Source organism: Lepeophtheirus salmonis, chromosome 4, assembly GCF_016086655.4.
Source record: "Lepeophtheirus salmonis chromosome 4, UVic_Lsal_1.4, whole genome shotgun sequence".
Lineage (NCBI taxonomy): Eukaryota > Metazoa > Arthropoda > Copepoda > Siphonostomatoida > Caligidae > Lepeophtheirus > Lepeophtheirus salmonis.
Window position 1 is genome coordinate 43,128,927 of NC_052134.2, and position 27,591 is coordinate 43,156,517.

Consider the following 27,591-nt stretch of genomic DNA (forward strand, 5'->3'; position numbering starts at 1 on the left):
TTACGTAAAATATTGCGCTTTTTAGAATCCAAATCATATTTTTAGAAGTTTCCCCATAGCTCACCATTATATGTAAATAAAAGGACGTCATCATATTTCTTTTAAAATAGCGCACCATTTTGATCTACGTATATATTTCTAAAATAAAATAATGATGTTAACATAAAGCTACATGATACTGTATCATTTTATATTTATACATATTAATATACATATATATTGGTGAGGCAGCAAGGAAATTCTACGCCTGTGTTTCTTTCCTTATCCAGAAAAGAAGGGAAATTTAATGACGTCACTGTTGATACAGTTTAGCACTCTGTCTTATATAATTGAAAAGTAACAATTTTAAAATCCAGACTTAATTCATTGTAAGGCAACACAAATTAGGTAAATAAATATAATTAAAACTCATTTATAGTACACAATGGTAAACTTAGGACCATGCCAAAAAGTATAAAAAGCAAAAATATTTAACTTCTAAGGATATAAATATCTATTAAAGTAAATCCTTTCAAATACTTATTTCGATTGTTATGAAACTTGACGATATCCTTGCTTGATACTTATAGAATAATAAATCAATTTCAGAACTAATTATTTAAAAAGACAAACAATAATTAGCATAGAGTATATATTAATAATAACAAAATGGTAGAGCACTTTTGCCCACAAGGCCAAGGCCACATTTATTATTTTTATTTAAGCCGTAGAACACGAATATGTCCATTAAAACTTTCAATGAAAATCGGTTTAGCCTTTAAAAAGATCCCATTTTTTTGGGTATTACTACGATTCAGTGACATATTTCGACATAAAATAACTAATAGAAGAAAATAAAAGTAAATATCCATTAATACAAACATTTAAGCATTTAAAAAATCAATTGTTTATTACTTTATCTTGATTACAATTAATACAAAATGTATATAACCACCAAAAAACAAGTCAAATGAAGGACCTTACTTAGAAGCTATTTTCTATTCAAGTGCTTTATATCCTACATGAAGTTATAGAATAAACTTTATATTTCAATTTAAAAAAAAATCGATTTTGATTGATTTTTGGTCAACTTAATTCTTAATATTTAAAAATAATAATCTGGTTAGGTTGCGTGAATATATATTAAAATAATACTCCGAGGAATAAAATTGAATCGTTCATTATAATTGACACTAAAATTATTATTAATAATTTAGATGTAAGGGGTTTATAGATGCTTCATATTCAAAATAACACTGTCCAACAGCAAAAATGGTACAAAAACAGTATATCCTCAACTTAGTATAGTTTGATACCTTGATTCCAAATATTGCCTTATTCTTTCTCTCATACCCTCGTGGCCTTCATTTTTTTTGTTAAAAAAAAAGGCCATACATTTTTTTGTTATTTTTGTCTATTTTTAAGATTGAAAGCTGTTTTCAGCCCTCGGTGTTGCATCAATGATGGTTCCTTTTCTAATTTTTTAATGTAGTTTTTTCATTACAAACTACTCAACCGTAAATATATCTTCGGGAGAAAAATCAAAAAGAGTCAAGAAATGAACGCCGTTTTCTTCCGTTAATGGTTCATTTTTTTTTGTTAAGGCGTTCAAATATGACGGAAAGCTAAACCGCACTTATTTTCTACTCAATATCCAAGCCTGAATTATTTATATTATATATTAGTTCTAGGATGTACCCTTATTATGCACATACAAAGAAAACTAAGCAAACTCGCTAACCCTCTTCTTTCTCTTTCAGACGAATTACTTTATTATGCACATACTAAAAATATTAAGATAAACTTGCTAATCCGTGGAAGGAAAGACGGACATACAGACACGTACTATAATATTATATTAATTTAAAGTTGATAATTCTGTAGAGAAAAACGCGTGCAAGGAGAAGGGGGGAGGGGAGAAAGACTTATGGTATCATTGTTTAAAATACTGATGTGACTATCATCTGCCTGCTTTATTATGATTTTTGAGGGTATAACGTAAGTACTATTCATTAGCAAAATGTTTAATGATGATATACTACGAATAATTGACTTAGACGTTTTTTATCCGTTACAGTAAATTTGAAAACGTAACACTCCATGAAATTGGAATTCATTATGAACCATATTCTCAGAATAATAAATAATGTAACGACAAAGTAGAGTATTTCAAAATATATTTGAAGTTCCAAATGTAAAAAGAAGGCTTAAATTAAATATATCTACATAGTAAAAAATAAACCGTCATACATTTATGTTAAATTTACAAAGTTAAACAAATGTAATCATATAACTAATAATAGCAATAAATTACTGTTTCTCATCCGGTCAGTATTTTTCAAATTCCTGGGCATCCATTTTCAGCTATCCAGACAGAAGGCATTGTTATTTTAGGGATTTTATTTAGTTCTCTATCGACTATCAGCATCTAATATTATATTAATATTGAATAATAAAGGCGGGAATGATTACGTTCTTGATTGATAGCAGAAGATGTATATTATTTAATCAATGATGCCATAAGTATTTCTTCCCTTCTCCTCGCACGCTTTTTTATTCTTGCCAAAATTATCAGCCTTATATATTGTAGTAGATAATTTAGATGTATTTATGTGTGAATATCGTCAGTTATTTTCAAAACACACGGGATCCAATTAAAAATTACTTTTTGATTTTACCTAAATGAATGTGAGAGTCACATTTCATTCCTTTAAAAAAGGGGAAAAGGAATTATAATGGATTGGGTGTCTAATAGACAGGAAAGCTTATCTATTTTAAGGATTTAAATATCCAACTAGGAACTTAAACATGTTTTATAAACTTCTGATTATATAAATTGTAAATGAATTAAAAAGAAGTAACTTTAATAGATTAAAAATAAAATGATGACATTAGATCATTCTTGGTTATTAAAATGACGGATGTTGTAATCGAATAAAATATTATAAGACGAAGAAATTTCAAACAGTGCAATCTAAAGAGACTATAAGGGAAAGAGGCGTCATTTATATCAATCAAAAATATTTTTTATTATCTCTAATTCTGATTTGTTTCAAATTCAGTAAATGCACTTTTTCATCTCTTGCGCAGTTCATTGACTAAAATTCATCTATTGTAATTTAATATAAGTAAATGTTTCGGACAGGGTTATGTATTTTCTTTAGAATAAACTATTAATTCAAACCATAGTTTATAGTATTTGAGTCATAAGTATGCTCTAAATAATTATAAAAGTTATTTTAAATCAAAAATATATAACCCTAATGATTTACACAGGGTGTTTATATTGAATATTTTTTGATCGAGGTTACGTGAATCCTGAACATAATTCATAAACATAGTTTTTATTTACTTTTTATTTCATCCAACTTGAAATCCTCTTCTCTTTTTAGTTACTTTAGTGCAATCTACTAATAAAAGTTACATCTCGTAAAAAATCGCAATTTGTACAGGCATACGGCGTTACTTCGCTAACATAAAAGTTTACATTGTATTTTGTTGTCAGCTGTCGATATTTATGCTTCTTTTCCTTTAATCAGTGCTCTGAACGGTGATTGGTTGAATTAGAATTAGATTTTGCTTTGCTATGAACAATTCCAAACAGCTATTGAATAAGAATAATTACATAGTTTGACAGGAATCGGCCAACTACCAACTATTTATTTATAAGAATCGAGTCTCCAAAGTGACATCTTGCAGTGGAGGAGGAAATTTTCCAAGTAGCATATAATTTTTGTTATACCAAAGGAGGGGGAAGGGGGTAATTAAAATTACTTCACAAATCGATTAAAATATATTGACGCAACTTTTCATTATTTTATTATCTTTCAAATAAATGGGGAGAGAGGATATACCATAATATAATCATACAGAAAGGAAGGATCATATTTGGATGCTAATATTTTGTTGATAATTTTTTCAATTGCTATATTATATGTATATATAAAACGAAAGGATAAACCTTAGATATAATTAATATTTTTTAGCATAGCAGCAAATCATATTATTTTCTACTACAGTAATTACTAATTACAAGTGCCGAAAGGTGCACAGTTGATACCCTTAGAAAAGGGTGCCTGATAGGTATTCAAGGATTTCTACTTTTAGATGCTTAAAATATTTTATGTGTTAAGAAATTAGAGAATATATGTAGGGTACGTACTAGGGGTTCTCTCTCGGGATCCTGTTTTCCCAGGAATTAAATGGATTATAACAACAGGAAACTCATACGAAAATCCACATTTAATTATTTTATAATATAAGTTTCATTTCATTATTACAAATAAATCTATTATAACGATATACTGCACTTCACGTTACCATTATGAAAAATATATTGCAATTAATAAGTTCACTCTTTCCCTTGATTTCTTTATGTAGAACTAGCTTAAAACTTTTTTTTTCTTTTTTATATAGTTGAAGAAATATTTGAATTTAAGGGTATTTATTATTTATGAACGGGATCTCGTGATTTAATAATTTGTTGCCCGGTTTCCGCTCAATTAGATATAATATGACATAACATATCTTTGTTTTTCTTACATCAATCACTCTGTAATATCTATATACACTACTATATAATGGAGCATTGATAGAGTTGTTAGGTGAGAACTTACTCCAGGAGACGAATGCCCTTTACTTTATTAGCGGAAATATGGATTCCTAGTATCCCACAATACGGAGGATTGATGAAATGGATGACTGAATACAATTTCGCTCTCCGGCTAAAACCCAAATTATTATTGTCATTTAAGCCTTAAAAAACAGAAAGACCGTTAATACCTTGAAACATAATAAGTTTGGCCTTTAAAGTCTTTTTTAAATTACGTTTTAAGAGTATAGTTGCGATTCAAAGCCACATTTCTACGTAAAATAACTATAGAGGTAAACAGTTCAACATTCAAAAGATAAATTATTATTTTTAAGTTAACTTGAATACAACTCCTTATAGTAACCATAAAAATTCCAATAAAATGAAGGATCATATTTGTAAGCTAACATGTTTTTCCTTATTTATTTTAACTACTCTAGATTAGAGATCAAACTAAAAAAATAAACCTAATATTACAACTTAAATAGATTTGCCGTCAGGAAAATGTCAATTGTGAGTAATTTTTTCGGTTTAACTTTTAATTTTCTGATGGAATATTTAATAAATAAACAATGAAAGGTTACACAAAATGTGTCAATCACTATTATTTTATTAATTAAATAAATTATTCCTACTCGCAATGGGTAACATACATACCCAAAATTGGAAAGGGTTTGAATTACTTTATGTAAAGTTTTAAAAAGTTTAAAATATTACTAAGGAGGAATAAAGTAAAGAAAGTGTAATTGAGATCACAATTTTTTGAATAATAATAATTAAAAAAATCATTATCACTTTCATGGCCCCCTCGTCCTCTTTGCAGGAAGAAGTGCTTGGCTAGTAAAAGAGTCAGAAGTCATGTTGAATTTTGCTGAAGTAGACCCTAAAAGTATCCTTCTTTATACACAGAGTCCCTTCCCATTGCATTTGACAACGCTTGATCATTGTTATCATTAACGAGGATTATCTTAATCGATGCACGTCAAAATATAAGACTAGAAAGTGTTGTTCTCTTCATGCATTGTCCAGAGTCAAACACATGTCCTTCCAGAGTAGGAACGTGTTCCATGAGGACCCCCTATGATCTCATTCTTATTTCCCCCTCTGCTTATCTAATAGATCAGCATTACTAGGCGTTCTCGCCGCTGTTCGGAATATGCCACATAGTCTCATCATAGGCTTCATTAGGGCCCTTGAGGACAACCTGAGGGTCTTATGAATGACCGTTGTGTTAGCATTTATAGCCAATTTTCCAGTCATCTGACTTCTTGTGTTTCCATTGGTTCACCCAGTTCTGAGTCTCCCAAGTAGTACAACTTATAATACTCGTCCATGAAGGACTTGAATTTGACAGCTTCTCCATCTCTGATATTTTTTTGCCACAAAAATACAAGTCTATCAGAATTTTTTTTCTACAAGCGAATCATTGCCGAAAGGTGCCTTCTTCTTCACGCCTGAAGTTCTTTCTCCAAAGATTTCCCCTCAATAGGATCCTCCTCAATCGAATGAAGCAGATATGTCTCGGAAAGAATCATTTTTGCAAACTCTTCCACCATTGAGAGGAGAGAGAACCACAAATGTATTATGCAAAAAATAAAGCTAATTTCTCAGATGAGATAATTTCATTAACATTATTATAATAAAATATTGCAGAAATGAGCAGGGAAGACTGCAAGTAATGATGCTGCGATGGTTCATATTAATATTAATTTACAAAATTTAATAATGTTGACAGCATCAAAATACTTTGATCCATAGGTACTTGTGGAGTAAGATCTATAAAAATGATTTGCATTCTCCAATTATATTGAAAAAAGTTAAAACTATATGTATTTTATTCTTTTTAGGAAAAGGCCTCAATGAAGTTGGGATGGATCTTTTAGGATGCTCTTTTATTACTCTGTTAGCCTCATTGAATGAAAAAATACTCAGCATTCTGAAATGACAAAATAAACTATAGATAGTTCTTTGAATCTACAGCTACTCTTGGTTTACTATATGCAAAGATGTAAATCCTGTGTGTTTTTTAGTTGGCCTGTTAATTTGTAATATAAAAAAGAAATTTCCTTTGTAGCTTTCATTAGGTTTAAATTCCTGAGTAGTGAACATCCTTTCTTCAATAGATTCAATTCAATTATATTCAAAACCTGATTGAACATTTGTGTGTGCTCATAAAAGACCCCTGGGGATTTTTTGCGGAGTTACTTTAGTAAGAATTTGTTGCACTCTGAGTAAAATTCGGGATCAAAATCGGACTAGTTTTAGCAAATGTCCTTTTTCCCTTCCTTTCTTGTCACAGCTGATTGTAGCTGATGTAATGAAACGTCATGAGCATTATTCTTTCTCTCCTATTTTTATTTTCTAAAGTAGTTATCATTATTCTTTAATTCTTGAAGAGAAAATATCTATATGTGTATAAAGTAATTACTTGTGTGTGTGCTCAAGAATGACAGAGAGGAACACTGAGGTATTATTGGGAGCTATTAGTGTAACTTAAAATCGGTTCCGTTCCATCTTTGCTTTTGGTCCTTGAATAACGTACCATATTTTAAAATACTCTCTACAGTGTATCATTCATACATGGGGACTCAAGTAGATTTTAAAGCTTGTGACTTGAGTTCAAGAGAATAATTTCTCCCGGGCCCATTGTTCATTGAGCTATGTTCTACTTAGTTTATGACTTGAGACTTAGTTGTTCTTTGGACATGGGTGACTACGCCCCATTATTGCACATCAACTATTCATTGAATAGATATAATATCATAATAAATTAATTCATTATCTACATCAGTTGACCAATTAAACTCATTTAGTTTAAACATAAAGTATCTTTACTACACGATAATAGCTGTTTACTACTATTCTAAAATCTTAAATTAAGGCTTTATGGAAGTATTTATCATTTTTATAAGCATTTGATCTTAATAATAACTACAAAATATTCAGGGTAGATTGATGATGTATTCACTAGCTCGTATCTATGATCACATCATTAACAAAAGTGGTTCTTTCTAGAGTGTTTTTATGGCTAGTCTTAGTGAAAACGACGCCTGAGGCAAAAATAAATGTGACGGCCTTATTTAAAAAATATTTTCTTGCTTTTTATCTATAAATTTGAAAAAAGCATCTAGCGTAGGAATTGAGACAATTACCCCAGCACCCCACTAAAATCAGCCCTGCGTATTTTACGTCCAATTCAGGTGAATATTAAGATAAAAGGCGAGGCCGGACTCAAGGTTAAAAAATGTCAAAATCACTTTATTATACAAACTATTAAGGTATATTTGACAGCCTTGTGTCCTTCATTATTTGTTCCAGTTCAGTTTTAGGATCAGTCCTGTTGCTGGGGCGTCCGCAGGATTACATTTTTTTTTTGGGGGGTTGGCTTTTGGAGTTGTTGTTTTTTTGAAAAAAATGCAAATATTAAAATTTTTGAAAATAATTTCAAAAATCTCTAGCTTTTTATAAAAAAAGTTAATTTTTTGACAAAAAAATCTAAAAACAATAGACATTGCAGAAATTTAAATTTTTTGGAAAAAAATTTAAGAAATTCATAGCTGTTCACAAATAACGAAATTTTTACCCCTATTTTTCTTTCTAACTTATTCATTCTGACCAAAAAAAACCTAGTAAAAAGTAAAAAATTCATTTTTTTTTTGGGGGGCTACAGCCCCTTTAAGTTTCCCTTCTGCAGACACCCCTGTGTTGGTTTTTTGTGCTGTCATTGCTGATTAAAAATAAATAATACAGTTGAGTGAGGTCATCAAGGACCGAAATCTATAAGTTCTTAGAATTGATAGTCAAGAGTAAACTGAACCGTACTCAACTGGACCGGACTACTGTCTTCAGTCCTGAATAAAGACCAACACACCACTGGTTATATATACACGAAATCTTTCATCCCTTTTTCAAAATGAGATTCATAAATTAATTACACTATGCAACAAAACTTTTGTGTTCAGATTTTTATTGTTATTATAAATTTATTTTTATTTTGAACATTACCAAAATTAAAATTCTCCTTTTGTGGTCTATTTTTTTTTGTTTCATTGTTCAGTTTAAGTACATAAATAATCCTTTTTAGTGATTTTATCAGATCCAAGATTACCCTTTGATTTGACCATATTTGCCTTATGCGTAGTGATTTAATTAATTATTCAATCAATTGACTTTAACTTGTTATCTTATGTGTTGATGAGAAACGTTTCTTTGCTATAGGAAATCCACCTATTCGTCTCCTTGCCTTTGCTTTCTTTTTTCTTCGACAAAAGTTCCTAGATGAGTTTTTGGCTTCCTCTTATCCCCATCTAGATGGCGTATAGTAATATCAATGAAGTTAAACCCTCGGAATTTTTCTCTTTTGTGACCAAGGACTGACTCAGGAAGATAAGGAAGAGTTCAAGCAGTTTTGAATCAGGATATTTCAAGGGAAAATGAATACAGTCCATTCATGAATTATTCTTTCATTCTAGTTTTTGAACTTAAATAAAGAAAACTTGATATCATTGTATGACAGTCACTTTGAGAAGCATTGATGAAAGTAACAAACTTTTCTTCTTACGAATATAAAGCGCTTTTATTAATTGAGTTTACTGCCTTGTGCGGTTGAAAAATAAGGACTGACCTACCTTATCACTTATCAGAACACAAAAAATGAATTTAAAGGAAAACCAAAAAGTCCATGTGTTCTATTACCGTGATTTCATTCTGTAAAAGCTAACGGGATGAGGCCTTTGAAATATTTTCCCTTCCTATCTCAAAGGCACAGATTTAATTAGTATTTATTACAGATTTAGTCATCTAATTGAATTATTTATATTAAATTTGAGAACTTATGAAAAAATATTAGCTTCCACAAAAAACCGTAAGAAATAAAAAAAAATATATTTTAAAAGAAAATTTAGGTACTAAATATAATAAACTCATGCATACTATCTCACTAATAAATAATGCACGTCATGCATTTTTTGTCCAAAAAATTAAATTTTTTGTGAATAACTTTAGATTTTTAACTTTTTTTTCCTATAAAAACAATTTTCAATTTTTCTTTAGAAAAATTTATTTTGTTCAATTTATTTTCCAAAATTTGAGAATATATATACATATCAATCTGCGGACTTCCTTGAACATGAAAGCAAATAAAATTTAATTGAACATGAAACTACATAAATTAATATTTGTGAAATAATTAAATATTATTAATGCACGAACAAAAGAATTATATATGTTATATAAAAATACAAGAAAGTCGACTTGTCATATAGGATGTCAGAAATATATATATGTATGTATTGTCACTTGTTCAAAGTTGATTTCTTGAATGTGTCAAATTTGATTTTGTGGTATTCTACAATTTTAGAGTATAACATCACTTCCCTGACTTTGTTCAGATTTAAGTCGCACCACTATCAGAATCACCATTGGTCACTTTTACTAACCTCACATATTGGACCAGTTTTTTGATCAGATGTCAGTGGTGGTTGTTCATGCTGCTTGTATTGTGGCATGTTCTTCATAAGATGGAGGTCATGAATATGTGCAGCAGCTTCCGTTGTAGTGCTCACCATGTGCCTTTGTAGAATAAGGCAAATAACTTGTTCATCCTCTCCAGCTAGATGATAATGACCTTACTGTAATTTAGTTCATTGGAAAACATGAACATCTTAATGCAGTAAATGTTCCTTGCCATCCAACGGGTTTGTTGAATGGCACCTGAATTGTACCAAAATAATCTTGGAGAATTTTGCTCACCTTGTAGCATCATACATAGATCTACCACCTCTCTATAATACGCCCATGGACTTTCTTCCTCTGAAAAATTGCTTGCGTTGCAATTGTGCTTGTCATCTTTTGTTTGAAAGGTTTTTTTCAACTTAGCCGGGAACTTTTGGGTAGTCCTCATCTTATTTTTCTCATATTTTATTCAAATGGTTTAACATTGGATTGTAAGGACTATTCACTTTGCTTCAAATTGCCTGACATAGACCTCTAATTATTGCTTCTCATATGTGATGCCGATAATTGTAGTAGAACAACTTTATCTCTAGTTTTCTTCATCTATAGTAGCATTGTACAGTTGAATTAATGTTGAACTTTCTATGAAATGTACTCCAAGAAGTTCAGATTCCCTTTTTTATATTGCCAGGCAACAGAGACAAGTACCACAAGACTTTCCATTGCGTACATTTCAGGAAGAACATTTCTTTTATGTAGTTTGCAAGATTTTCTTTGACACCATTCATGTAACTTGTGGAAAAATTATGGCAAGTATGTATATATTCTTTTTAGTTTAATAGTGGAGGGTCATATAAGAAATTCTCCAAGGTCTGCACTTCCTTTCTTAAACACAGCAGACGCAAAGGCTATTGTCTGTTTGTCAGAGACTGAAAGACGATTTCCAGTACAACAAATCTCTTAACTTGCGAAAACTAAACGTTGAAGGTGTAAGCGTATTTTACTGAGTTTTAAGGAACACTATGGTGTTGCCTCAGTTTATTCTTATCCCTCACTAGTACAAGAGCCTTGACTCTCCTCTGATTCTTAATAACTTGCAATTTCAGTCATTATACCGTTCTACCTTTTCTTTGTTCTTTGAAACTTTTCTCCGAATAGACTGTTTCTCAAACGCTTTTTTATAACCAAACATGTGTGCTATCTGAATTTTAATCGATTTTAGTAGGAAGTGTGCATTGCATTTAATATTCATCGATGTCTTCTTATTATATAGGTGTATTAGAACTAAGATTGAGATAACGTTATATATCGTATGATGCACAATAAAGGTAAATGGCTTTTGCAGCAGCCATATCTAATGACCAAAGTGAAATAAGTAGTTAGTTAAGACCTTGGAGGATGACATCAGTTTGCGTATATTTGATAAAAAAGTCAAATTTGAAGAGGTGTACGGTCTAACCTCATGTGAACTTACGTGTTTTTTTTCTTTACCCCTCTAGAACCTCGTTTTTATTTCAGATGGTCCTAATAAATCTTAGGACCCGTTAATAGTTTCCCCATTTTGTAAATTGACGACAATAATTTATCACTCATAACTTCTCAAACTGAACCTTAGGTACATTGGATTTGTGTATTATCATTTCAGGAACCATAGAGGATTCCTTCAAATTTTTTAAGACCTTTTTACAATGACAGCTTCAATGCCCGCTATAAATCTTCAACGGGTTTTCTGCGGAGGAGAAAAACTTTCTACTGATCGCAATTTTCCTATGATATTATTGTGTAAGGCAATTTTCCTCCAAGGAACCCTCCAAGCACGTAAGAGCACATAATAACCATATTTTCAGACCCTGAAATTAATTTTAAAATATTTTAATTACTCAGAAACTTCTGAAGTACCATCCCAAAAAAGGAAGATAGGAGGAGTGATGTATTATATAAATGAATACTTCAACTATATTATTGATTATATAAATATAATTGAACATTCAAATAATTTTAACCTCGTATCGAATCTACTATGTGTATACTGGGGTGATTTTTTAAAAGTGTCCCATAAATAATTGGCTCTAAATCAAAGCAAAATATTACTCACACAGGATATTATAACAATGTTTTACTCTTTGGGTTAGATAAACACCCTAGGGAAATAAAGGAGGGTTAATCTTTGGGCTAACTTAGTTACTAACTTGTTAATTACGAATATAATATGGTATCATATTTCTTTCATTATAAAATACCACTTTATCACATTTTCAAGCCACTAATGGATAAGATAGTTTTTGCATCAAATTTGATTTTGATATTTGATACACGAAATATCCATTAGGAGCGTTATAAAAAATATAAATAAAGGAAATGATAAATGATTTGCTAATTGCAAAACACTATTAATATGACATATATATATATATATATTCAGATTCCTCGACGGTGTCTGGAAACTTCATTCCATTCATTTCTGGTAATAAAAAGGTATGCTTAAGTTCCATATATTACCGAAGAATATCTTCGAAGGAGTAAAACGTATGGAGCTAAAATACAACCAAATCTACTGATAAAATAGTTCAAAGATATTCCCGTGTTCCTCATAACAGTGGGATATATCTCAGATGTAAAAAGAACTAATATAGAGTAACAACAATTTGCTCCAAATCTTCCAATAGTTGACACTACAATTCTGATCCAAGGTAAATCTGACTCAAAATATAGAAACGGGTGTATGCAAAGGCAGGATCCAGAGAGTAGTAACATGATGATAAGGGACATTTTGCGTCCTAATCTTGGATGCTGTATCATTTGTATCGAGATGACGTATCCAGGAATCTGGACAACTGCAGTGATTAGAAAGCCAATGTAGATATTATCTGATAGTTCCTGTTGATCAAGAAGTATGACATAGTATATAGCTGATATTGTAGTCCACAAAATCGAAAGAACGAATATTTTAATCCTTAGACTTGGAAACTTGAATAAATCCCAGTAGTTATAGGACGCTGACACATTTTCATTATTTTTCGAGATGGATTTCATCTTTTCCAAAAGAACCTTGTACTCTATATTATGACCATTTGATTTTATGACTTTTTCCATAATGGAAGTGGCTTCCTCACATCTACCCTTAGAAAGTAACCATCTAGGTGATTCAGGAGTTGTCCAATAATACACTCCAATTAAACATAAGGGAGCTGTATAAATGATTTGTAAAATCCTCCAATTGCTATTTACTAGAAATGCAGTGAGCGCTGTGAGTAAAAAACCAAACGACTCAAAAAACCATTGTCCAATTCCAGCTAATGGGCTTTTGATTGAACCAACTAGTTCAACCATTTAAGTTGTTTAAACAACTGGAAGTGTTATCCCAACTAGGGCCTATGATTCTAGGAAGGAGTAATATCCCAAACACAATGCTGTGAAATACCCAGATACGAACATCTAAGAAACTCCCATCAGTAGTATTTTTTCATTCCAAACTTATCAGGCAGACTACCAAAAAGGATGGATCCAATTGAACTACCTAATGTGACGATTGCACTAACCCTGGACTTTTTTTCCACTTTCATCACAGATTAAATCCTCCCTGTATTTTATGTATCGCTTTTTTTTTATAAAATCATTAAACAATTGCAAGGCAGAAGTAGCAATCATCCAGGTGGCTTATTGGTTCTCTCCAAATCATGGGCATGCCAAAATTGAGCTTTGCTTTTTTTCCTTGAGACCATTATATACCATGCATACTATACAAAGTGCCCATTTTCTCTTTGCCCCAAGCAGTATTTTAAAATAAGCAAGGTACACACTCTTTACGAAGAGAGTTATGTTCCGTCTTTGAGGTGATAAATCCACAGATATAGTAAAATATATTCGGCTCACTACAGTACTTTCTTTTACGTATGGATGTAGACATGGATAGCTTCTACAGTTATACAGATGTGTTCGGATTTTGTAAACAGCTATGATAGTAATTTAAAATAAAGAAATTAACAATCCCCAACGTTTGTTAAATCCAAATGAGAGCAACACAAGTAGGCGGACCTAATGAAAGTTTTAGTGGTATCGATTACATTAACTAAAGGATATATTGATTGCGGAAGAAAAAAACTGGCATACAACGAGTTATACATATATTGAGACACGCTAGGTATTCAAGTCAAAGAGAGGGAAAGACATATATACATAACAGCAAGACATGGTAACATTATACCCTTTTAATGTAAACATCCAAACAATATTAAATATCAGATAGAATAACAAATTGATGTGATGGGGAAAATCTAAGCATATATTCAGAATTAACAGCTCAAACTCCATAAGAATCTGTTAACAAAGTCCATGTAAGAAAAAAGAATTGTTAACTAGTGTAATGTTTATATGTCTTTCTATATTTGTGTAACCACGACAAGTAGACTGACAGTACATCTCACAATTAATATGACGCTACTCACCTGATGGATGATGCAGAATAGGGCAGTTTACTCCGCTCTGCCTAAGGAGCCAAGCAAACCACCTGTATCTTTCTACCATCGCAATTGCGCCATCCGTAACAACAGTCGACAGCTTTTCGAAGCCACCATATTCAATCACAGCACTGGTAACGGCACTGAATATATCACTGCCTTTAGAGCTGTCGCACAAAGATACCAATTTAAATAACTCATCGTGCACATCAAAGGCATTGTCAATCGTTCATACAAAACCAGCACTTGGCTAACATCCATCACATCTGTATTCTCATCCAAAGCTAATGAGAAGTACTTGGAGTCCTGCATGACTTGTTCTAGGCTAACTGCGACATGATCGTGGATGTTAGTAAACATCCGTGCTACTGTGCGTCTAGACAGAGGTCCAGCTTCAATGTTTTTAGCCATGTTGTCACGAAATGCTTTGACAATTTTCATTTCTTTGTCTTAGTAAGTTTGAGTACCACATCATTAGATGCTGTGATGGCTGACTCTTGACAGGTCGTGGCTTTTGTGAAAAAGTACTGCTGTTGACATAATTTAGATTTGCAGTCTGCTACTACAGTGGATCAGGCAGCTCTATTGTACTTTTTATATTTATTCTTATGCAAGGTGTTCTAATGGCGACTTAATTTGTAATCTTTTAGGGCTGATAATGTCCCCAAGAAAACTAGACAGATTGGTTTCCCTTTGAAATTGGCGAACAAGTACTCTTCTTCCCATTTTGGTAGAAAAGTGTGATTTTTCTCGGTCAAGTTTTCTTTCATTGCTAATGCTAGTAGTCATTGATCTTTACTTTTTTCTTTTCTGTGCGAAAGGTAGTCCGCGCCCAGCAATTATTTTTTTAAAAATTATTTTAAACTAGACTAGGACCTTACCGTATTATCTATTTTATTTCGAATTGTTTTACTAACACATACTAAGACAAACTCGCTAATTCTCTTCCTAATTTCTTTTTTAATCCGTATTCTATATGCATACATAAATTTACTACTATAATATAATATTATAGGACAAAGGAGGTGCCCGTTTTATATATTTTATACAAAGACAAACTTGCTAATCCACGTCACAAACAAGTACTATAATATTATATTATAGAAGATTATTTTTAATCTATTTGATGACTTTGGATGATATCTGAGGACAATCGTGTCAAGTTCCTGTTTCCACAAGACTCGGCCCCCTCTCAAAGCTTGCAAGGTTCAAAACATGTCATTTTAGTACCCCCATACCTGGACCTTTAACTCCCCCGATGTGAATTCCATGGATTACATCTCCTATGGGAGTTAGATAGGAAGATCTCTGCCAATTCACAGGATAACATTGACACCATGAAGGCCAGACAGGAGTTCACAGTACCTGTCGGTAATCATCCTCTCTTTTGGCACGAAGGAGATAGGGCAAGCCACTACCGTTGATCTCAATGAGTCTGAGTATCATAATGCTGGATGAAAACTTGAATTGAAAGACGTTGGTGAGATTAGCTCTTTCTCTATGGCTAACTATCTGTCGTCCTGAATATTGTTGGATCTGTCGACATTCTATTGTTTCTCATTCGAATAAAATACGGTACTTTAAATATTTAAGCAATTTTCTTCCGTGGGCAGCCCAGCTGGCCTTCATTTTGTTTGCAAGTGTATGTTTTTTTGTAGAAATTGTTTGATTTCATCCTCAGGTTCGTGTTTATGGCCCTGGAAACTGTTGCACGGATTGCTTGGTGCTTTTTGTCAAGAACGTTAATCGGAGTTCCAGGAGATACTTTCAACAATCATTTCAGGCTAACAAGGAATCTGGGAGTGCGTTGCTTATTGTTCCGGGCCTTGTGGGGGGTTTCTCTTATATGTCCCCTCCTCCTTCCAGCGTTTGTAGACGTCTTAGATTCTGCTCTTTGGATACACTAACACCTTCTTGATCTAAATTGGGCTGTGTCCTACTCAAGCTAATTGTATGATGGTGTTCGTCCATCGTAAAAACTTGTTTTGATTAAAAGTTACGCAACTTAAGGCTAACGCTTATAACATCTTACTTTAAAATTGGAATAATTAAGTTAAATGTTTTCTTTAGTGTGCAGAATGTAGTTAAAGATGGTCCAGATTTATCTAAAAAAACCTGTAATTTCATGACTTCGTTTTGAAAGTTTGAATTTTGTTGTACATATTTCAACAATTAGTGAGTCGGATGTCATTTTTGAATTACAAAATTAGTTTTCAACGTTTTTAGGAATCACTCCATTGAGGATTTGGGAACTCAACATTAATATTCAATATATATAAATTACAAATTCACTAAATGCTACTGTATCACGAAACTGTTTATAAAAAGAATTTCAGTATTCATTGTCAATAAACGATAATATTAGTTCCTTGCCCATTGCTAAGTAATTCGTATAACATAAAATAATTTTCTTATTTATCAATTATGAATACTGTTGTAATGCACTATTTCATGTGCTTCTTTGATTTAAGCTCCTATTTTTATTTTGTTCTAATTGATTACTGTAAAAATATATATGATAGGTTACTTCGATGTAAACTTATTTACAATTACATACTTCTAATATCCTTGGTATTTAGTATATTATATGATATTTTAGTTGACTTCCCTCCCACGGTTTAGTTCATTCTTCGAAGGGTTATTTATAATGTTTTATATTGGAATATATCGTTATAGTGAAGAATTGTTTTATTCCAGGATGTTGTGGTAGCTACAAGGCATCGAAAACTAAAAAAGGAATTTTAGGCCTCCATTTTTTGTGAGTGTAACGTTTCTTTATGTATTATTTTAATAAATTAAAAACAACGAGTCCATATTTATGAAAATTATATCCTATACTTCCTGTAAATTCTTGACATTGAATACAAAAATGAGTATGCTTTTGAGAGGTTTATACCGCTGATAGTCAGGGGAATTTTTAATGGGCTAAGAAATTGTTCTGTCGATTGAGGAAACTTCAGTGGCTTTCCTCTCGAATTGTTATGTATTTAATATCTCTTACATGTTTTTATCTTCTTGTAAATTCGTCTATGTATTATAAGTACTGTGTTTACGTGTTATAAATAGTGTCGTCTTTTGTAAATATATTAGAGTATAGTTAGAATACACATGATCTAGTGTTACATTATTCCTCCACGTGAATTCTTCTCCTCATGTCTCTTGGTCATCCTGGATCTCTCCTATTATAAATAAGCTTGTGTCTTTCCCTCGTCAAGACGCAACACGAATATCCTTTACACGAAAAAAAGAGCCCGATATAGTTGGAAGCTATCTCCTTGTTTTGGGAAGGATTTACGGATCAAAAAAATTATATACAAGCTACAACTTATTCAATACGATGGAAAGTGAGCAACTTGAAGAGATTGCTGTAGATACGACTTTAAATACAGTTGTAAACAACCCAGAGAATAACATAGGACGTCACGTAATAGAGAAATAGCAGAAAGAAACAGAAATAATGTTACCACACAACCGATAAATATTTGATTGATACGACTAAGCTGTAATTTCTTATATCAAAATATGTTTATGATATACATGAAAGAGCACTATATATATAGTACACACCGTGACAGTTTTTTTTGTACAGAAAGATATATAGAATAAAACCTTGCTTTATTACTATAGATGCAAAAGAAGATGACATTTATCCTAATCGAAACTTTTGATGTCATTACAAAATATGATGTAACAAGTGATCGTGAAAAAAAGCATATTTTTTATATTTTCACATATTTAAAAAAATACCTTTCTAATTAGGATTATCCCCTAATTAATTCAAAATTTTAATTTTCTTTTTGTTAGTACTTTGTTGTCCATTTCTCTACTTCTTTTCCTTATATTAGTGTTCTGGTTATTGATTAATTGAACTCAAATTATCTTGTGCTAACTTTCCGTTACTTTCCTTTCAAATCCCGGAAAATTAATAGAGAGTTGAGCTATGAAACATTTTCTATTATCGAATAAAAAATAATTCAACTGATGGGTAGAATTGGCTAAGTATCAAGTATATGTATACAAAGTGACATAAGATAACGTCGAGAGCAAGAAAAAAAATTCGAAAAAAAAAATTGAAAAAGGATTTACTTTCAATTAAAAATTGTTTCTGATAAAATATGATATTATTTGCTCAAAAAAATTCCTTTTATAAATATGGAAATTTTTTGTAGTTGAAAAGGCCATTCTAAAATACTTTGTGTCCTAAAAAAAGGGCAAGTAGCCCTTGCACTCTATTGAATTTAAATTTAATTTGGCTTTTTATGCAGTAAGAAAAAACATACTGTTCTTGGATCTGACGAAAATAACCACATCTAAGTAAGAATTAAGTGAAAAAAGAATCACGTGGTGTACTCAGTTATCATATCTCCCAATGTTGTTTGAGACAATCTAACTAAATTGAGGGTAAAAATGACTTCAATCTCAAACATCCAAAATGAACCAATAAATATATATATAAAGTTGGATTGTAATATTGGTATATTAACTCTGAGAAATGTAATGTTTAAAAAAAGATTCTACAGATGTACAATTCTCAACATTTTTCCAGAAAATCACATTTTTTACCATATTCTTACATCGTGAAGCAAAACAAAAACAAAAAATTACATATTTACGTAACATTTGGTTTTAAGAAACATATAGTATTATAAGTATTCATTTGAAAATAAGAGTTCAATATATTCCGTTAAAGTAAGTGAACAATCTGTACGAAGCAACGGGGCATGAGTATGAGTAGTAAGAGTATGTAGTTTGGTCGTGCAAAATAAATAAATTATAACTTTTTTGACTGAACCAATGATTTTGAATTCTTCGAAATAAATTATGATTTATTTGCTTCTTTAATTATATAGTACGTCGTTATCTTTAATGTAATATGCAACCTTTCCTCAAAAAAGAAACAAAAGAAAAAAAAAAGGTCCAAAATAGTTACAAAATAAGTCAATCCTACCAACTGCTGTTCATCTATTATGTAATCCCAGACTATAATTGCCATATTATTTATCTATAATTTGTAGAATGAATTACATACATATATATATTTCATCAGTGGCGTCACTAGCACTTTAGGGGGCCTTGAGTCCCCTAAAAGTTTCAGAAGCCCCCAAATTTTTTATATGTCCTACATTGTTTTAAAACAAGTTATATGTGTGTGTGTGTATTGTACGTCTCGCTTAGAAAAAAAAATGATAAAAACGTATTTATTTCTGAAACAGAGACAGATACAGACTTTAAACATTAATAACTTTTCAGAATTTTGAGTTACATACGTTAGGTAAGTTTTATTCTGATCAGAACAGATTCCTGGGCTCTGGTCCTGGAGGGTAAGTTTGTTTTTTCGAAAATAATTTGATTTTTTCCATAAGACAAAATCAAATCCCTGTTTTTTAAGGTACGGGTTGTGGATTCGAAAATACACCAAAGAAATTAAAAATCAAAATAACAAATTATTGTACTAATAGAAAAGGGAGAAGGTTTTTTACTAAGTCTGGAAAAGTCAAAATATGAATTTAAAAATGGGATCTTACGTTGTGTATGGATTATTTCTTCCATAAATACCTCAATTATTAAAATCCAATGGCTATTCATTGATACATCAGCAGATTCGGGGTCTAAAATTAAAATCTTTTCCTTGAATCACACGTAGTAAGAACTGGTTTCTTAAGACTAGCAGATTAAATATCACGCACGGTGTTAGTTTATTATCATTGCCCTCAAATTATGTCTCTCTTCATTTAAGAATGTCGTAGTTTCAAACACAGAACCTAAACTTTCCTAGATATGAATTGTATGTTGCCATACGAGGTTTAGTGACTAGAAAGGAATGAACATAACACAAAGCTCCAATAAACTTCTTCATTTCATAAAAACTGATTCCGTCCATAAATTTATATATTTATTTGACTAATGAATAGAAAAATCTTCCAGTTTTCTTATAAAAATTATCTATTTGTTAGAAGGGTCATTTTTGGCCGAAAATGTCGAAGCCAATTTGAAGATAAAAAAAAAGTAATATTTTTTTTGACAGCAATATCACTGTTAATTGATTAATGAAGAAAAAAAAACATATATATCAATAACGAACACACACCATAAATTAATTAATGTCAGTTAAAATAAATAAACACTATACTAGGAATAATAAAAAATTTGTACAAATACAATTCATAGATTCGAGGTTTCGTTGATTTCTAAAAATGATTTCTCTTTAAATAATTGTATAAATAAACAACTTGTAAAAAACAAACGCTGCATCAATGTTAATTCTCTCTCTGGATAAGAATTCTTCAAAATAAAATTAACTTATTGCGACTTGGACTACTTTTCTTAAGATAGGGCCTCTCAGGGATGATCTCTTCGTCACCATCGTCTGGAACTTTGCCACTTTTTGAACACTATCCTCAAAGTCACATTTTGTCTGGCCGGCAAAAAACCAGACAGCAGTTTGTGCTGCGTTGTCGCTCTACAAGTATTTTTGAGAATACACTCCACCAAGATTCCCACTGCTTTCTCAAGCCTTTTGCACTCCCTTAAGTAGTACTCCAATGTCCGTGTCTCATTATAGTGACTGCAGAGGCTCTGCTCATCGTGGAATACTGTGAGTGTGAAGTAGAGGCTAGATGCTATTCTGTACTTTGTATATATTTGATTCACTGTTAGTATAGTGCTCCATATTTTTTTTTTTGCAATTCTCTTGTCTTTACTACTTCCATTGCAACCCTCATAACAATGTGGAGTTCATTTGGACTTGGACCTTGCAAACGTAGTCGTCTTTTGATGCAGCGATTTGGAGTATTCATAACCACGTCATGGGGTTAGGTCTTATGGTTGGGTCGAAGGAGAGCTGAAGGGACTACTTCAGCATCCTTTTTGCAGGGTAAGTAGGTTAATTAGGGTGTAAAACATCATTTATATTAAGACCCCCATTCCTTTGTCTCCCTAGAGAATTGAGTTTTTACCTCCGTATTTCTTTAAAGTGGTCCACTTGCTCCCATTATCGTCCAATATATCTTCTTGATCTTCGTTTGTGGTGCCAAGGTTTTCCACGGCGGTTAATAAACTTTTATATTTTTTTCACCAATGAATAGAAACATATTCCAGCTTCCTTATGTGTTTTAAAATTTTTTCTCTGTCAACTGGAAGGGTTAATTTTTTGACTCAAACCACCATACAAGTCTGCAGGTCATTACATCCTCTATTTATAAGTGACTACAAACTGCTTCAAATCATATAAATAATTATTATGTTCAAGTTTCTTTAGGCTTAAAAAAGGCTTAAGTGAAAAAAAGAATCACGTGGTGTACTCAGTTATCATTTCTCCCAAAGTTGTTTGAGACAATCTAACTAAATTGAGAGCAAAAAATAACTTCAATCTCAAACATCCAAAATGAACCAATAAATATATTGAGTTGGATTGTATTATCTATTAATTATAAGTGTCGTAAGTGCTCCAAACGTCGAAACCAATTCAGAAGTCATTTTAAGTTATGAAGATTACGACTTTTTCTTATAAACCCTCTAGAACATTATCAGCGTAATTTATTTCTTATGTCTTTTTTTTTTTAAAAGTCTTCAAATTTATGATTTAATAGATGCGTTAAATGCGTCAAGAAACTTCTTATCGATCAAATATTCGAGCAATTTAATATGGGGAAACAAAAGGATTGGATCAGATTTTGTAATATATGTACCTATATTAAATATGAACTAAAAAAGTAAATTAGGAAGAGAATGAACGAGTTAATCTTAGTATTTATCTTCAATCTTCATTTTGGTTGAATAAGGAACGTGGCAAGTTAGGAATGCTAATGACAACAAATAAATCACAGGGTCAAACATTAGAAAAAATTGCTTTATATTTACCCAAATCAGTATTTTCACATGGTCAATAATATTTTGCATTTTCAAAATTGTCAAAACGGGGTGCAGGTTTGATTATATGTACATCAAATGGATAGAAACTACAAAAAATGGTGTATACATGGAGGTTTTAGAATAAAAATTTACCAATTATATAATCATAGTTTATAGTAAATCGTTTTAGCCTAGAATTATAAAATAAATAAGCTAAATAGAAATAAAATCTTTTTAATTTTTCATTGACTATCTTTAAGATAGAGTGTTCGTGATAGTATTTATAAGTCTGTTTTTGGTGTTATCAGAAATGAAATCCAACATGGTCGAACAAATCAGTCTGAAATTTAGCAAGAAGAACTATAAAATAACCAAACATGTTCCTACGATATTTTGGGGGCTCTGAGGTCATTAAAAGCCTGTTTTGACCGAAATACAACCTCACTATCCTTTTCTCTTTCTATGTTTATCTCCTTTTCTTTGACTCTTCACTCTTCTCTTCTGTCTCTTTTCATTTCCCTTCATTCTTTGTTTCTATTCCCCTCTATTTAGACCTGGAACTCTGGCATCCTATACGGTTTTATATATAAAATACACCTATTTACATAAGTTTTTTAAATATAACCGTGCTGATATTTTTTGGGGGTAGACCTGCCAAATTTATTACAGCTAGCAACTGTCCTATTTCATAATATTGAAATCCTACATAGTATTTTATTCAATACTGTATTATAATATTATTTTAAAAAGGAGGCCTATATATTTTTATTACTATATGATAGCCAAAATGTCTTCATATAAATAATAAGATGCCCAATATATACAGGGTTCGGAAGCAAAACGTGGACTGAATGACCTTTGTGAACATGTTCACTTAATATGGCGGCCCTCGGCAGCAGTCACAGCCACTACAAGGTAGTGGAAATTCTTGGAGGAGTTGATGGTGAACATCTCGGACAAGTTATTCCGCTCCTTCACAATGGCGGCCTTCAGGGAGTTCACGTTCGGGTGAGATGTCTGGTTAGCCTCCTTCTACAAAGTGCCGCATACAACAATCCAACAGGTTTAAATCCGGCAAACATGATGGCCACATGTCCTTGGGTCAAAAATCAGCCATGTTGTCGGCGCAGAACTTCTGGCATTTGGCCGATGTGTGTGAGGGTGCACCATCTTTGGTCTACACATAGTTGTTCTCTGGGTAGTTGGCCTTGAGCTATGGCAGTATGGTGAACCTCATCAGCTTGCAGTAGGTATCCTGGCCGATTAGCCTTAAAAAAGAAGGGAGGTATCTTCTTGCCGTCGGACGCCACGATCCCCAGGATCATTGTTTGGGGCGAATTGAAAATATTCTCAGCAGAGAAATTTTTAATGCAAATTTTGTACGGAACACCCCCTTGACCTCCTCTAGTGATTCCTCAATCCAACAGTCGTTCCGACGATTGTCGACCTGTTCCATGGTGAAAATATTCTCGGCAGAGAAATTTTTAATGCGCATCCATTTGCCTTGATCCACGCACGAACGTTCTTGCACCTCTGCAGTCTCCTTTCCTTAAGAGTGTTCGTCAACAGGTGCGTGGGGTCCTTGTGTAAGAGGACAACCGCAAGTCCTTCTTCAAAACCCTCCTGATTGTAACCCTGCAGACTAAACTAACTTATGAAAGGTATCATCGGTAAAAAGTAAAGTTACTTATCGGCCATTATTATTCTTTTTTGGATTACCGGCGGGATAAAATTATCCTCCAATGACCAAGGCACTTGACTATGGACTCTTAAATTCCATGGCATATATTGTCAAAAAACTCCCTTTGAGAGATCCAATCAGAGTAGAATATTTTAGAGACATTTGAGTAGATACCAGAGCAAGAAGGTACGTTGTTTTAAGTATCAAAATACCGGAAGTCTATGGACAGTTACCTGACTTTTCCTTTGACATACTGAGTTAAATAACCTCTGAATCAGAACGTTATTTGAAAAATTTAAAACATATTGTTAGTATTAAAAGTAAAGACATCATTGTCCTGTAAAAAAATTAACTCTTTGAACATTTTATTACTGCATTTGTTTTTTTGTGTATATTATACATTTTTTTATAATTTCTTTGAGTTTATTCTTTTTTTATGAATGTGAGGAGTTCTTTTCCTTATTATATTATTATTCAATATTGCTAAATGTACTATTTCAAAATTTTATAGAATTTCCAAATTTGAGACATAACAAGAGTACATGGTAATTGGACGTCTAATTTTAAACTAATATGTTTGCTTATATATTTATATTACAATTCCTTCAGTTATTTATTCAAAAATCAACTTAATTTGATAAATATTTAAAAATTTATTTTATGAAGAAGTAAAATATTTTTAGAAGATAACTTTAAAAAAAATTAAATAAAGAAAAGAACCCTATATACTATTCTTTACGCAATGGCTCCTCACTGTAAAATTGGCCTGTCTTGTACTCAATAGTTGCAATTACCTTCAAAGGCAATTTTGGAAAAATTGATGACTACATATGTAGCTTCATCACTAAATAGACTAAAAAATATGATAGGTTAATTTTCAAACCAGCTCCGAGTAATTAAACCAAAAAAGAAAAGTGATGCAACTGTCACGAGTATCCCCAAAATATGAGTTTAAATAAAGTGTCTGTGATTTTATTATATTTATTGAAAGATTAAGTTATCATTTAAAAAATTATATGATATCTCTACTTATACACTGTAATATTCAAAGAGTTTTATTAGGTATTATTTATCATACAATTTCTTCTTTCCAAAGGTCGAAAAATTAATTTTGATGTTTTCTGATTCCTCAATGGTGTCTGGTAACTGCATGCCATTCGTTTCTGGTAATAAAATGGTTAAAAATCCTGAGAGTATGCTTAAAGCTCCAAATATTATAGAAGAATATTTTCCAAGGAGTAAAACGTATGGAGCTAAAATACAACCAAATCTACTGATAAAATAGTTCAAAGATATTCCCGTGTTCCTCATAACAGTGGGATATATCTCAGATGTAAAAAGAACTAATATAGAGTAACAACAATTTGCTCCAAATCTTCCAATAGTTGACACTACAATTCTGATCCAAGGTAAATCTGACTCAAAATATAGAAACGGGTGTATGCAAAGGCAGGATCCAGAGAGTATTAACATGATGATAAGGGACATTTTGCGTCCTAATCTTGGATGCTGTATCATTTGTATCGAGATGACGTATCCAGGAATCTGGACAACTGCAGTGATTAGAAAGCCAATGTAGATATTATCTGATAGTTCCTGTTGATCAAGAAGTATGACATAGTATATAGCTGATATTGTAGTCCACAAAATCGAAAGAACGAATATTTTAATCCTTAGACTTGGAAACTTGAATAAATCCCAGTAGTTATAGGACGCTGACTCATTTTCATTATTTTTCGAGATGGATTTCATCTTTTCCAAAAGAACCTTGTACTCTATATTATGCCCATTTGATTTTATGACTTTTTCCATAATGGAAGTGGCTTCCTCACATCTACCCTTAGAAAGTAACCATCTAGGTGATTCAGGAGTTGTCCAATAGTACACTCCAATTAAACATAAGGGTGCTGTATAAATGATTTGTAAAATCCTCCAATTACTATTTACTAGAAATGCAATGAGCGCTGTGAGTAACAAACCAAACGACTCAAAAAACCATTGTCCAATTCCAGCTAAAGTCCTTTTGGATGGACCAACTAGTTCTATTCCCATCACCATTAACGTTGTTTCCACAACTGGAAGTGTTATCCCAACAAGGGCCCTTGATACTAGGAAGGAGTAATATCCCTGACAAAATGCTGTGAAACACCCAGATACGAACATCAAAGAAACTCCTATCAGTAGTATTTTTTTCCTTCCAAACTTATCAGGCAGACTGCCAAAAAGGATGGATCCAATTAAATAACCTACCATGACGATTGCACTAACCCTGGACTTTTTTTCACTTTCATCACAGACTAAATCCCACTCCTTCACGACAGAATCCCCAACAATACTCTCATCATATGCAAATCCACTATCCGAGCAGCTGTCATTTCCGATAAAGCATTGAATACTTTCAATATCCTGAATGGAAATTGAGTGATAAGAGGCGTTCAGAGTCTCATTTGGTAATAGGCATCTATGAGGAAGCTCTGCTCCAACAAAAACCCATCCCATTAGTTGCATTGCTGTCAAAGAAAAAAATATGGAGTTAAAGAACCAAACAAAAGCTTGATATCTTCCAAACTCTCCATGATCTTGTAGAAAATCATCTAAGGTCATCATTACATTACCATTAATGCTAGACATATTTATGTAAGCCTGCGTAGAAAAGATGAATTATTTTATATTTTAATTAAAGTTTATATAATTGATATTAGATAATTAACAACTTGAAGTTATTGTATTATAATGACATCATCTTCCACATACCCAGAAAATCAACTATGAGTAAATATATATGTAAAAAGTCTATAGGTGGGAAAAGTGTTTTGATACTCTAGTGGCTCAAGTCTTTTCTGTTCCTAACAGCAAAATTATCCAGACTATAAAAATAAAGTAATATAAGTTATCCAAAAAGGAGATTTGAAGTATATTCTACTCACGGCAAATTGGATATATATAAGTGAATATTGTAGAAGAAGTCCTCTTAAAAAATAAATCAAAATATTATATGTAATCTAATCAAATCAACTCCAAATATAAATGAGAGTCATATGAATTCACTTTGAGTATTTATAAGGTTTGTACCTACCGGGATATTAAAATACATTCAAGTGCATTTTTAGAGGGTTTAAAATAAATGAAAAACAGAGGCGGTAAATCTAGTTTTAAAATAGATCTCATGTAATTTGAAAGTACAAAGATTACAAGATGCAACATTTAGTGATGTTTTAAAAACTTTTTTAACACCTGGCATAATAATTAAAGATATTTCTCATTATATTGTAAATTACATGGTGATAATAATAATGAGAATTAATAGTTATGCCACTCAATTTATAATTAAAGGACCTGTAGTGCAAAATTGCCTACAGGGAAAAACCCATTATATTAATAGAAATCCTCTTTTGCATAAATTTTCTTATTTTGTAGGCTTATTTGAAAATTATTCCCCGGATATTGCATTTAGGATAACCTACTTGTCACAACAATGGCTATCAGCAATGTTACTAGAACAAGGTTTGTCAACAAAAAATGGTAGGGCGAGGGGAGGATATTTATTTAGTAAATTTATTTCTTTTGAATATTATTGG

The 27,591-nt window shown here is 31.8% G+C and overlaps 2 protein-coding genes across 2 annotated transcripts; both read right to left on the bottom strand.

Annotated features, from left to right (window-relative positions):
- Positions 1 to 12,505: 12,505 nt before the first annotated feature.
- Positions 12,506 to 13,354, bottom strand: LOC121116613 (solute carrier family 22 member 21-like). The gene has a single exon (XM_040710877.2). The coding sequence runs from the start codon at positions 13,352 to 13,354 to the stop codon at positions 12,506 to 12,508; it is 849 nt and encodes a 282-aa protein (XP_040566811.2).
- An 11,624-nt stretch (positions 13,355 to 24,978) lies between these two features.
- Positions 24,979 to 26,859, bottom strand: LOC121116024 (organic cation transporter protein-like). The gene is made up of 2 exons (XM_040710219.2): positions 26,768 to 26,859; positions 24,979 to 26,656 (listed from the first exon to the last, which is right to left on the bottom strand). The coding sequence occupies exon 2, from the start codon at positions 26,642 to 26,644 to the stop codon at positions 25,079 to 25,081; it is 1,566 nt and encodes a 521-aa protein (XP_040566153.1). The 5' UTR covers positions 26,645 to 26,656; positions 26,768 to 26,859; the 3' UTR covers positions 24,979 to 25,078.
- Positions 26,860 to 27,591: the final 732 nt, after the last annotated feature.